Raw genomic sequence first — 11,926 nt, forward strand, 5'->3', positions numbered from 1 at the left:
AACCAGATTCTGCTGCTTCTCTGACCAAAGAAAGTAGAGTTGTTGCATTTATTTTTTTTGAACGCGCAAAACACTTGCACTTGTTGCATTTAGAATGCAAAGTTCATAAAACGGTTTAAGATAGTGGTGAATTAACGATAGACTAGAAATCGCAGCAAAAGGTGGAGAAATATAAATTAGCCGTAACAGGAAAAGTTCAGAACATCACACCTCACCTATATTTGAAATCAGCAATGCTGATTTATCTTAGAACGGAACGGTCTTTAGTACAGAGAAGTTGGCAGATCATTTCTAGGGTCTACATAATACCTACTTTAGGACAGCAGAGGGAAACTGGCCTGTGCAAAACACATCAACTAGGAGATGGCAGCAGAAAACCAAGCTATACCAGAAGCTTCAATAATTGTTAGAGGATGAGAATATCATGTAAAAGCAGCAACATATAGGTAATTAGAATTAGATGCAGCAGTATCATTTTCTTCGCCTTCCAGCCCAGAAAGCTGAGACGTGTTTCCGGTGGAGCATTTCCTGCCAAAACCATCAAATCAGACAAAATTACACCACCACAATGTCAATAAAACAGTACAGGTGTTCACTAAGAGCTAGAATAAAACAGTACAATTTGATGTAAAATGAAAGGGAATCCAAACCTTTGCGAAAGCAATTTCTCGTCAGATAAAGCCTTCTCAAGCCTCTCTTCAAATGACGTTGCGTGCCAACTCACCTTTTGATCCTGATCATATAACAAATTGTGTATAAGCTAATTTTAAGTATATATTAGAAAGTAAAAGAAGCTGAAGCAGACTTTACTTCTTTGTATTTATTTGTTGAATTGGGAATGCCATTTCCATCCCACCATTTAGGAGTGAAAGTATCTGGTTCTTTGTCTCTCCAGTGAGCAGCGACCGATCCAATGATGGGTCTATCTTCTTCCGAACTCTTAGCGGAATGAGATCTGTCGCTTGTAAGGGGTTCATCCCTCAACACTTTCTTAGGATTTGGAGGCTTCAACCACTGTGACAAGCTTGGAAATTCAACCTCTGAATCGTTGTCTTTGAGTATCTTCTTTCTGCTGGAATGAACTGTTGGTTCATCTTTGAGACATTTCTCCGTAGAATCTGTGCTTGAGTTGTCTCTTCTCTTGTTACAGGACGATACTGAACCCTCAGAACTCTGGAATAGGGAACATTCATTTGATATTGAAAGTTCGACGGGAACCAAACTGCAATTCTTTGCACACTTGAAATCCTCATCGGATATATTGGGCTGACAGGACTCTTTTCTTGAATTTTCACAGCTTTGAAAAGCATCATCGGAATTCAGAGCTTCGTATGTATGTTCTGAGCAAGTCCTAGTATTGCTCTCATTTCTCAGCTCTTCGAGGTCAGGTGCATTAGTAGCTGGTGTCTGTATCTCGGTAGTGGCTTCTGAAGGAGTTGAAATGGGTGAAGATTTGGTTCCAACCAGATTGATATCATCCTTCCATGTGAAAGACAATGAATCTAAGGTGGTCAAGTTGTTCCCACAGTTGATCGCACTGTCACCCTTGCCCACACCCTCAACCTCTATGCTCTTGCTCACAGCATCTGAATCATTCCGGCTTGATGCATCACACCCTTTCCAAGAAAAACTGTCATTGGCAAGCAAAAACATCCAAAATGTTAGGTTAATCTATTCAATTAACACAGGAAAGGGAAAGACAACAGCCTCTTCAGAAATTTGGAATATACGATGAAGGAATTGGCATTAGTCGCAAATAGCATACGGTTTGGCATACCTCATAGCGTCAGGTAAAGTGGAGCTCTGATGAGAACCTGAAGGAGTTCGGCAATCCTCAACCTTCAGCTCTTCCAAAAATTGTAGTTCATCAGACATGGTAGGAAGGCATGCCAAATGTGGTTGACTCTTGTAAGCATTTTCTGGCCCCTTTATAATTTCATTTGGAGCTTCCAAAAATACATCACTGCTTTTGAGTGAACAGGCCTGTTGACACCAGCAAAAGTCAGACACTTCACCAAGATCAAACATACTAGCAAGGAATAACTGATAAAAGAACAGTTATTACACCTCCACCGCTTTTTTTTCACTTCATCTTGGCTGGTGCCTAATGTACAACAAAAAATTCTCATGTAGATAGGTCATACGAACAGTTGCGTCGTAAATTCTAGACTCTAGAGGACCAATGCAGCAGAATGTCATCATGAACACAATTGCCCGCGCAATGCTAACAAGTAAACAATGTGCAACTCACAGGTGATATGCTAGTTCTTTTTAAGGTAAGAGTAACATGTAAGTATCTACCACCTAGAGAACAATGCTCCTTCATCATTGTTGTTTGGTAGTAAAAAAAAGGTGCTTATAAATATGTAATACAAATGAACAGATCAAAAGGACCTTGGTTGACCAACAATCACAGTGGGCAACTTGGTATACTTACCAATCAGATTAATTCTGTCTCAACTCACATGATAAAAGTGACTGAGATTTTCAGATGAGTGAAAAAATTACTCATGGCAATTACTGGGTATAAATTAGCAGTGAACCAGAGCGCGGGATCGGCATACCTCGTTCTTGAGCTCCTGGCCTATCCTGTTCCACTCGGCGATCTCGTTCGTCCCCGAACTCGTAGCCTGCTCAACCTTCGATCCCTCATCTTGAGCCAACAGAAAACCAAGCCATCATTAACACATTAGGAGATCGCTAGTACATCGCAATCCAGAAATGATCGCGGCTGAGAGCCGCAAAATAGGAAAGAGAAAAAATCTATCGAGAAATGTACCTTCTCGCAAGAATACAGCGGATAGCGCGTTCTTGGATGGCGGCCTCTTCATCTCGCCAACCTGCTCACCGCAAAGCAAGCACGGCACGAACAGTCAAAATCCAAAAATCGAAGCACCCAGCAACACCCCCCACGGCGCACCGGCGCAAACCTTGGAATCGGCCACCGGAGGCGAGACGGAGTAAGAAGAAGAGGAAGGAACCAGCTGGTCGCCGCGGCCGCGTCGCCCCTCGCCGCCGCCGTCGCCGGCCACACGGAAGCAGCCGAACAGACACCCCATCATCGTCCTCCTCCTCCTCCTCCTCACCGCGACGGCCTCCACCGAGACCTCGAACCGCGGGGCGAGGCTCTCATCTGCCTCGAGGAGGCGCAGCTGCGACTGAGAGCTGCGCCCAAGTGGCAGGCAGGAGGAGGAGGAGGAGGAGCTGGGTAGTGGTGGTGGTGGGGTTTTGAAATTTAAAATCGAGGCGGAGGAGGCGGCGGCGAGGGAAAACGAGGGGGCGGAGTTTGCGGCCACCGGCGTCGCTTTTTCAGCGGCTTTTTGAGCCGTTTGAAATTGGAAATGATTAACACGATGGGGTTTATCGCTTTATCCCCTTTTTTCTCCTTTGAAGAGAGCAATTTTGGGGAGCAATAATGTGGTGCTTATGAAATGATTTGCTATGATTAGTGCTAATTAATGGTTGGATGTTATTTTGTCAAGGAAAGTGGCTCAAATAGGATTACCGGTAAATAAGTAAAAATAGGTTGTATCATGGGTGGAAGCTTCTAGATGTTCTCAAATGTACCTATGCGAATTGCAAAATCTCAAGATGAAATTTAGTCGGATTGAAAAGTTGTTGTTTGTTCTTTCATGTACTTTATGGAGCATTCACTTTTTAGCACCTGTTGCCTAGGAACTCCATCTTCTTATCATCTTATTGTTTCGCTGAAATTAGACATAAGTAAAATGGTTTATTAGTAATTAAAAAATATTTATAAGTAAAACTTTTGTACGTATGTTCTTAGTAATCTAAAAATAAATATTGAAAAGTAAACTATAATAAAAAAACTCTAAATTTAAGTTTTAAAATTTATATTTTGGCTTATATGCATTAAAAAAGACGGAGAACTTCGGTGTCCTGGCCTCAAAACAATTACATGCCACACTTTTCAATAGATGAATGTGTTATCTGTATTGAACTTGGTCCGTGTTATCTACTTATAAAATTGCGTTGGAATTGACTTGAAATTTTCAATAAGAATGTAAAGGTACTATAGTAGCTACTTGCAGTTTAAATTTGCTCCAAGATTGGGTTGTTGTCTTTTGTAAATTTCACTTCATGTGCACTCTACATAACATGTTTGTGTCACGTGAGCTTGTATGGCCATATAGGAGGTGTTTGGTTGGGTGTACGCCAGCGGATACAAGCCTAACTAATGCAAGTTTGGTTTGTTTGCTGAACCGTAGTCATGTTGTATCCTAGCTAGTTGGATTCACAAGGCAGTACTTGGCTGGCCTCTACAGAAACAAGGATGAGTTCCGTTTCCGGTGAGCCAGGCCCATGTGAGAGGGATTAATGGTATAATTATAAGGTCATTAGTATTGTTTAACAAATTTTAGTGTACAATAGACTATATTAAGGATTAATATGGTAAAAATATATATATTAAGTATTTGTAAAGCTTTGTTTGTATTTTTTCACATTGAAACTACTCATGCAACAAGTCCAATACAATTAACCAAACAACATCCTAGCAAATACAGGCTCATGATATTAAGCAACCAAACACCCCACCGTTGTATACTCATATCCTGGCTCAACCTAGCATGCACGTATTTGGTTAGCCTGGTTACAAACACCATGGCAACCAAACACACCCATACTGTCTGAGTTGGTGCAGACCGACTATAGTACAAACGGGGTTTTTCGCTCATATTTAGTGGCAAGGGTCCAAACAGTGGCTTTTGATCAGGTATAATACTGTACATTTACACTATGATCTTTTAAAACTAAACAAAATATCCCCTAAGCAAAATACAAGGAGCTACTGGTCCACGTATGACAATCTATTCAATACTTTTGGTAAAAATATTTTTTTCTATAACACTGGTATAGAGTCTGCTTAACTAAAAAAACGATAGGACCCATATAGTATGGGCTACACTCTTCACCTCTCATCTCTCTCCTCTCTCCCATGCTGGCTTGATAGTTGAAAGAGGACGATGACCATGGCACCGCCTATTTCCTCCCTTATCCTCCTCTCTTGGTAGTAGCAGTTAGGCGCGAACAAGTATGGGCAAAGAAGACTCCAAAGAGGATGAGTAATGCTCTTTTAGCAAAACATTATGGCCATCATCAACAATAGTTGTCCAAGTAAATGCCTTTTCGCAAAATATTAGTAGTACCATTGTTATCGTTGCCGGTTAATCTAGGGGTCTCCCTGCAAAATGTGTTCCTTTATTTGTTCTTTCTTTGTGCTCACGCTCCGACCTCATTGTCCCTCGAATGTAGGTTCTTTGCGTTACTATACTTTGCATGACTGCTCACTGACATTTAGACATTGCGTCTAGGCATGGGCGTTCGGTCTCGGTCTCGGTCTTCGGTCTCCAGAGAAAATTCGGTCTTCCAGAACTCGGGCCTGATCGGTCTTGAAAAGAACGCAAGACCGAGAAAATTCGGTCTCGGTCTTGTTTGGTCTTGGTCTCGGTCCTGACCGAAGTGCCCGAAATTTCGGTTACCCGGAGGCCGGCGGGAGGAGGTGGTGGAGGGGAGGCGGCAAAATTCGGTTTGTTCGGGTATTTTGGTTACCCGAGACCTGTACCCAAAGACCGGACCGAATTTTTCGGTCTTTCACCTCCTCCACCCGAGACCGGGACCGAATTTCTCAGTCTCGGTCTTTTTGGTCTCGGTCTCAGTCTATTTAGCTCGGTCTCTCGGTCTCGGTCTTTTTGTGCCCAGGCCTAATTGCGTCTACGTGCTCCTAGGTCTACATGCCAATGAGCAATATAAGATCTAATTCCCCTCAAAATCATCCTACCGATGAGCACGGTAATCAGCGAAAGTTCCCTCGCCACCTCAAAGCACTTTGGTGCATCATCCTCCTTCCTTCACACATTGCACGGGAAACCAGGGCTACTGATCCATGCTTCGCACCAATAGGGATGATCATGGGTCAATCCACCGATAATATGGGTTAGCCCTAGCTCAACTAAACTAATTAAGTTCTACCAAAGAAAATTTAATTCGTTTGGTTGAATAAAAAATAACTCTAAATTATCCATAAGCCAACCTACACCCATCCCTACGCATTGGCCTTATCCTCGCCTCTCTAGGCTCTAGGCTCTAGCCCCCAACACCGGTCTCTCTCCTACTACTTCCTGCAGCAAGCTAGCGACCACGTCTCTCTCCTACCACTTCCCGTAGCAAGCTAGCGACCAATCCGGATTATCTAACTTTGTTAAGAAAAGTCACAAAAATACATAGTAAAATGAGTCTCGTGCGATAATACTCTGACTTTGAACACTATAGTTATAGTAAAAAAATAGTAAAAGCACTATAGCATATATTATAGCATATGTACTGTTCATTGATACAGTAGCGATCAATCTCACCCATTGGTTACGAATCAAACGGTTGAAAATGCATCCAAAGTCATAACACTGTTTATCTCTAACTTTTCCGCATAAAGTTAGAGAACCTCATGGCTAGCGACCTCCCGTCCTGGCCACCGTGCCACCTTCCCAGCCCCTCTTCAGCCGCCTCCTCCCCTCATTCTTTTCCCTGGCCTCGTGGTAGACACATCGAGCAAATATTAGCGGCGCCTGTCTGGTACTCACAAAGCATAAGAAAATTGTTCTGCGCCTCTCTGAATCTCTAGTGACAAATGCTCGAAGTTAAAGGTCAGTGAAGGCTTCAAATTCAGTGTTCAGATATGGTTGTTTGTTTCAACTGCTAGTAGCAGGTAATCCTAACCATGGCAGAAGTAGATACGCTTGGACTAGAACACTTTATTTATTTCCATCATTCATAGACAATAACCAATATTTCCTTCAAGGCATACAAGTGAATGAGTGGCATTCTGATTCTATTATCATTTTTAACATAAGGCTCACAAACAGCTACGGACGTATACTACAATCTGAATATAAATTAACTTATGGACAAAAGCTCATGAGTCAGAGCAAAACAGAGGGGAGGTTGCACCATTGTTACCTATCAATCTATCATATCTTCGAGGAGTATATTTGGAATACGATCTCTGTTGTGCTTGACATGCCATGTCCATTGCCATTCGCTAGGTTCATTACTACATCAGATGTGGTTTGGTATTCCCAGGTTTCCATCCTAGTTCACGAGCTCTTTCCTCCCATAAAGCAGTTAATTTCCTTTGTTCAATCAATGCCTCTGCTGATTTTTCCCTGGCTTCTTCACATGTATCCATACCTGAACTGCATTTGTCCGCCTCCTTTTGGTACTGTGAGGCTAGTTTTTTAGCCTCAAGCAATTTCACATCTGCTTGTTGCTGGGCCTGTGTTGCCTCCTCCTCTCTCTGCTTAAGTTCTTCTATGAGTAGCTCTGTGAAGCTCTTCTCTGTTTCTTCACCAGAGGCACGGCTCTTAACCTCCTTGAATTGTTTGGAACAGTCTGAAGGTATCAAAGGTAACAACAACCAGTTAACCCACATATTCAGTCACTAAACAACTGCAGAACATGTGTGAAGAACTGAAGATAGATTTCCACTCGTACTTTATTTACGTCACGTGTGTCCTAGCATAGAACGATAGAAAGAATGAAGATATCATGGAGCTAGTGCAAGGAACATAAAATGCAGTTGCTATGACAGGGCTTAAGACATTGACACAATTCTAAATATTCTTAAGCATCCAGTTCCTGTTGGACTTCTTTATTCCATAGATACAAATGAGCAGCTACATGATTTCCAACATTTGTGAGTATAAGACGGTATCATCAAGTATATTCACTGCGAAACAATTCTTCCTTGTCATTCGCGAACATTAATTATCACAGTTTGAATGAATTGAAGTTAGAAAAAAAGGTAAACAGTGAATTCCAATTTGTCAGCAAGGCACTCCCTCTGACGCTAGTAAAAAACATAAAATTACAACAGCTGAAGCAACAAGGCACATAGGGGGTTTACTTTGGTCATTAGATAACAATCTTTATACGAAGTAACAAAAACGAACAACCTTTTTAGCACGCCCGTGAGCTTAGTTCGATTCAATCTTGTCCAGGACCCAATTGTCTTTCCACCACTGAAATTCAACTGGAGGTCCTAATTAACTCCAAAATCATACCTTTTTTCCAGGGAGTATATCTTAAGAGCATCCCTAACAGCTCATCTAAATTTGGTCATCTATATCTTCATTTGGATGATCATCTAAACTAGTTTCATCCTTCATATCTCTTTGTACTCCACTAGATCATCCATATATGACATCCTCTATATCTCTTTGAAGGATGAAGAGATCATCTAAATATGAAGGTTGTCTCTCCTAATATGGATGACATCTAAAAATAGATGATAGGAACCGTTCTGTTGGAGCTCAATTTGTAGTCTTCATCCTCTATTTTCAGGATAGAGGATAAGATAGATGAGAGCTCTAAGGTTAAGTGGGACAAATTGTGTCAAACAATCACTAATTCAGTGATCACAGGCGTGTTAAACCATTTTTTGGACAGATGGCCTAACTCAACAACATAGAGAAGCTAGAAGCTACAGATCTCCCAATCTACATACTTTTATCATGTTAGAAAAAATCCCCTTTGTGACACGTCCATGGTAGAATGAAACAAACAGCTACGAGAAATGCACCACTATCCCGAGAGACTAAAGCAAAACAGCAAATGCACAGAGAAGGGAGGAACAGGTACATATGAATCGGATCAACTTCCAAGCAGCGGGGCCATGGCCATGGCGGCAAGATCTGGGAAGAGAGAGAGCGAGCAAGAGCGAGAGAGGGAGGGCACCGACGCGGACCTTCGGGGAGGGCGAGGAGCGGGCGCGCGTCGCAGTCGCAGTCGCAGGCGGGGCAGGCCCCCGGCGAGCGGCCGAGCGCCTCGCTGGCGTGCCAGTAGAGCTGCGGGCCGACGATGTAGGCGGCGAGGCCGAGGCCGAGCAGCGCCACCAGCGCGGTCACCACGGCCGGGCTCGGGCCCCACGACGACGAGCCGCCCGCCATCGCCGCGCCGGGAGGAATGGTCTCGTAGCTAGGGAGAGGGAGAGGCGCGAGTCGGCGGCGCGCGTGGGGTTGAAGAAGTGGGGGAGTGGGAGTGGGGAGTGGAGGCGGGCCGGACGCCGCGGTCGGTGGTGGAGACGGGAGCGAACACGGGATGGTGGGTTTGGCAGGCGTGGCGTGGATGTTGTTGGCGCTGGTGCGCGGCTGGCTGGGCACGCTGGACGACTTCAGCGAATGCCCAGTCCGCGGTCCGCCCAGCCGGTATCAGAGCATCCTGACAATCCATCTAAATTTTCTTGATCATCTCTAACAATTATTTCAGCGCCAGCCCTCCCGTTCACAAAGTCGAGTGCACCATAAGTATTTACTTTAATCCAAAAGTGACGGTTTCCATCTCGGTACTTCTGTCAGTATCACCACATTTGACAATGATCATCTATATCTTCATTTAGATGATCATCTAAACTAGTTTCATCCTTTTATATCTCTTTGTACTCCACTAGATCATTTATATATGATATTCTCTATATCTCTTTGGAGGATGGAGAGAGATCATCTAAATATGAAGGTTCTCTCCTAAAATAGATGATAGGATAGCCGTTCTGTTAGAGCTCAATTTGTAGTCTTCATCCTCTATTTTCAGGATAGAGGATGAGATAGATGCTCTTAGGGGCCGGTGTTTAGGCAAAAAATACTTTTACTTAGATTATTCTATATTCCCTCCGTCCCTAATTGATCATCATATAAGGGCATTCCCAACCCATAACACCAGATATAGTTTTCATAAACTCCCCATCATCAAGAAACTAGTACTAGACACTACTCTTCCAATACAAACACTACTATTTCATACCTCAATTTAATGCTACTTATCTCATATGATATCTTGGATGTTGTGTAGAAATCATGTTTTATGTAAGACATAGTTTCATTCTCTTTCATCATTTATTCACTTGCCACATCATCTTTTATCTTAAGATGGTAACTTATTTAATGTTATGCACACCATCCTAGTCATAGGTTGGGAATGCCCTAAGGTTTGGGTATAAAGACCAAGAATCTATTTAATTAGTATTGAAAAAGCTAGAGTCACACATCCCAAGCTGCATGCATACATGCAAAATTGAATTTGTAAATTACACCAAAGGTGATTGGATAGTTGCATGTAAACATTTAATGTTCATGTGAACCAAAGGGATTTTCACACTACAATTAATACATAGCACGTTCTCTTCTCTTGTATGATGATAATTTGGGATTTCTCTTTTTTTTCTTATATGATGATCAATTTGGGATGTAGAGAGTATTTTTTTACGTGTATGTTTATTGTGCTGCTAAATTAAATGATGTAATTTTAAATAAATCTGTATACGAAAGTCTATGATTCTAAGGTATATTTTAACTTTGTAATAGCTAATTTTATTGTTTGTACCATCAAATACTGTAGAAAATCAGGGAATCTTTTGTCTTCATCTGAACACTACCCACGTATTGCGCAAATGGATGGTTTTTTCATCTTGAATATTTGGTCACCAACGCTTTTCGGTCATGCCGCAATGTCAAAAATATGGAAAAAAGGATTAATGAAAGAAGATAAAAAGGGGTGATGAAACCACGTGTTCTTTTTTTTTTTTTCAATATAACCTGTCTCTTGCGTATATTGATATGAAACAATACAATATTATTGCTTATGGGACATCTTTGAAAACATAAAAATAATTATCCCACTAGAAATGTTCTAATTAACTATGTCCATTTCCGGTGAAAGGTTTTATATTATCTTTTAATAATGTCACGTAAGCAACTAAACATTATTAATCGTTAAAATAGTATATACGATTTATAATTTTATTTTATTGTTTCTTAAGTAATACATAGATAACTTAAATTGGAAACAAATGCAAACATTGTCTGATCTAAATAAAACTAAATTTACCTACGTGTTCATGAACCTTTCGTCACGCCATCAAAAATATTGATATTACAATGTACTTAATGAGAACGAAACTTCGTATGGGAATGGTCTCATGACTAGCTATCAAAGTGTTGTCACGACCATAATTATCTCCTGGAAAGAAGTTACGGTGCGTGCAAGTTTTACACATGATATATCCAAAGTTCATGACATCAAACTAGATTGAAATGGAAGGGTGATTGATTTTACGATACAACTTAACAACACAATGACGATGCTAATACCAAGGCTACATTTTATAAGATACAGATAAAAGATCATGTGTTTTTTTATAGTTATTTCATGGTATAAACAATTAAATTAACTATAATGTTAAAATCTATTTTAAATACTTTGAAAATGTAAGATGATTAAATTCTAAAAAAAAATTTTGTAAAAAATAAACCGTTTAGCTGGTCAATAAACATGTGTATAAGAGTAGAACACGAACTAAGAAAGAATAAATCGATAACTAAAGTAGCGAGGGCATTGGTTCACCAGTCCAACCGTTCTGAACAGCTTGAACCGCCGATTCAGATGGTGATTGGATCAGGAATTTTTTTTAAGTTCTCATCAGATCGGATCGGATGTTTGGAGGTTAATTATAAGTATTAAATATAGACCGATAATAAAACCAATTGCATAAATAAATGCTATTTTATTAGACAATTTTTTAAGCCTAATTAATCTATAATTAGCAAATATTTATGGTAGCATTACATTCGCTAATCATAGACTAATTAGATTCAATAGATTCGTCTCGCGAAATAGTCCAGAGTATGACGTGGGTTTTTATTAATAGTCTATATTTAATACTTCTAATTAGTGTCCAAACATTTGATGTGACGGAGACTTAAAAAAAGTTGTAGGGATCTAAACACACCCTCAGTTGTTTTGAATTAGTCAAACTGAATCGCATATAGATGAGTAAATTCATAGTTTGATTATACTATAGTGAAATTACAGATTTAAGGGCGTATATTATGAAACTATAGATTTAACATTAATTTTT

The 11,926-nt window shown here is 40.8% G+C and overlaps 2 protein-coding genes across 2 annotated transcripts; both read right to left on the reverse strand.

Annotated features, from left to right (window-relative positions):
* Positions 1–156: 156 nt before the first annotated feature.
* Positions 157–3,138, reverse strand: LOC102719472 (protein JASON-like). The gene is made up of 7 exons (XM_006650610.3): positions 2,931–3,138; positions 2,780–2,840; positions 2,565–2,653; positions 1,778–1,983; positions 811–1,630; positions 651–733; positions 157–528 (listed from the first exon to the last, which is right to left on the reverse strand). Exons 1-7 carry the CDS (start codon positions 3,060–3,062, stop codon positions 423–425), a joined length of 1,497 nt encoding a protein of 498 aa, XP_006650673.2. The 5' UTR covers positions 3,063–3,138; the 3' UTR covers positions 157–422.
* A 3,612-nt stretch (positions 3,139–6,750) lies between these two features.
* On the reverse strand, positions 6,751–9,113 carry LOC102719752. Its single transcript, XM_006650611.3, has 2 exons — positions 8,762–9,113; positions 6,751–7,407 (listed from the first exon to the last, which is right to left on the reverse strand). The coding sequence occupies exons 1-2, from the start codon at positions 8,961–8,963 to the stop codon at positions 7,070–7,072; spliced, it is 540 nt and encodes a 179-aa protein (XP_006650674.2). The 5' UTR covers positions 8,964–9,113; the 3' UTR covers positions 6,751–7,069.
* Between the last annotated feature and the right edge of the window lie 2,813 nt (positions 9,114–11,926).

The sequence above is a fragment of the Oryza brachyantha genome, chromosome 3 (assembly GCF_000231095.2).
Source record: "Oryza brachyantha chromosome 3, ObraRS2, whole genome shotgun sequence".
Taxonomy (NCBI): Eukaryota; Viridiplantae; Streptophyta; class Magnoliopsida; order Poales; family Poaceae; genus Oryza; species Oryza brachyantha.

What these genes read in the sequence shown, in the direction of transcription:
- LOC102719472 (XM_006650610.3), bottom strand. Translation starts at nt 3,062, where the DNA reads ATGATGGGGTGTCTGTTCGGCTGCTTCCGTGTGGCCGGCGACGGCGGC. An exon ending in ACTTTACCTGACGCTATGAG is followed by an intron (nt 1,631 to 1,777) that starts GTATGCCAAACC and finishes TGCCAATGACAG; the next exon opens with TTTTTCTTGGAAAGGGTGTG. An exon ending in GAGAAATTGCTTTCGCAAAG is followed by an intron (nt 529 to 650) that starts GTTTGGATTCCC and finishes TGGTTTTGGCAG; the next exon opens with GAAATGCTCCACCGGAAACA.
- LOC102719752 (XM_006650611.3), bottom strand. Translation starts at nt 8,963, where the DNA reads ATGGCGGGCGGCTCGTCGTCGTGGGGCCCGAGCCCGGCCGTGGTGACC. An exon ending in GCTCCTCGCCCTCCCCGAAG is followed by an intron (nt 7,408 to 8,761) that starts GTCCGCGTCGGT and finishes TGATACCTTCAG; the next exon opens with ACTGTTCCAAACAATTCAAG.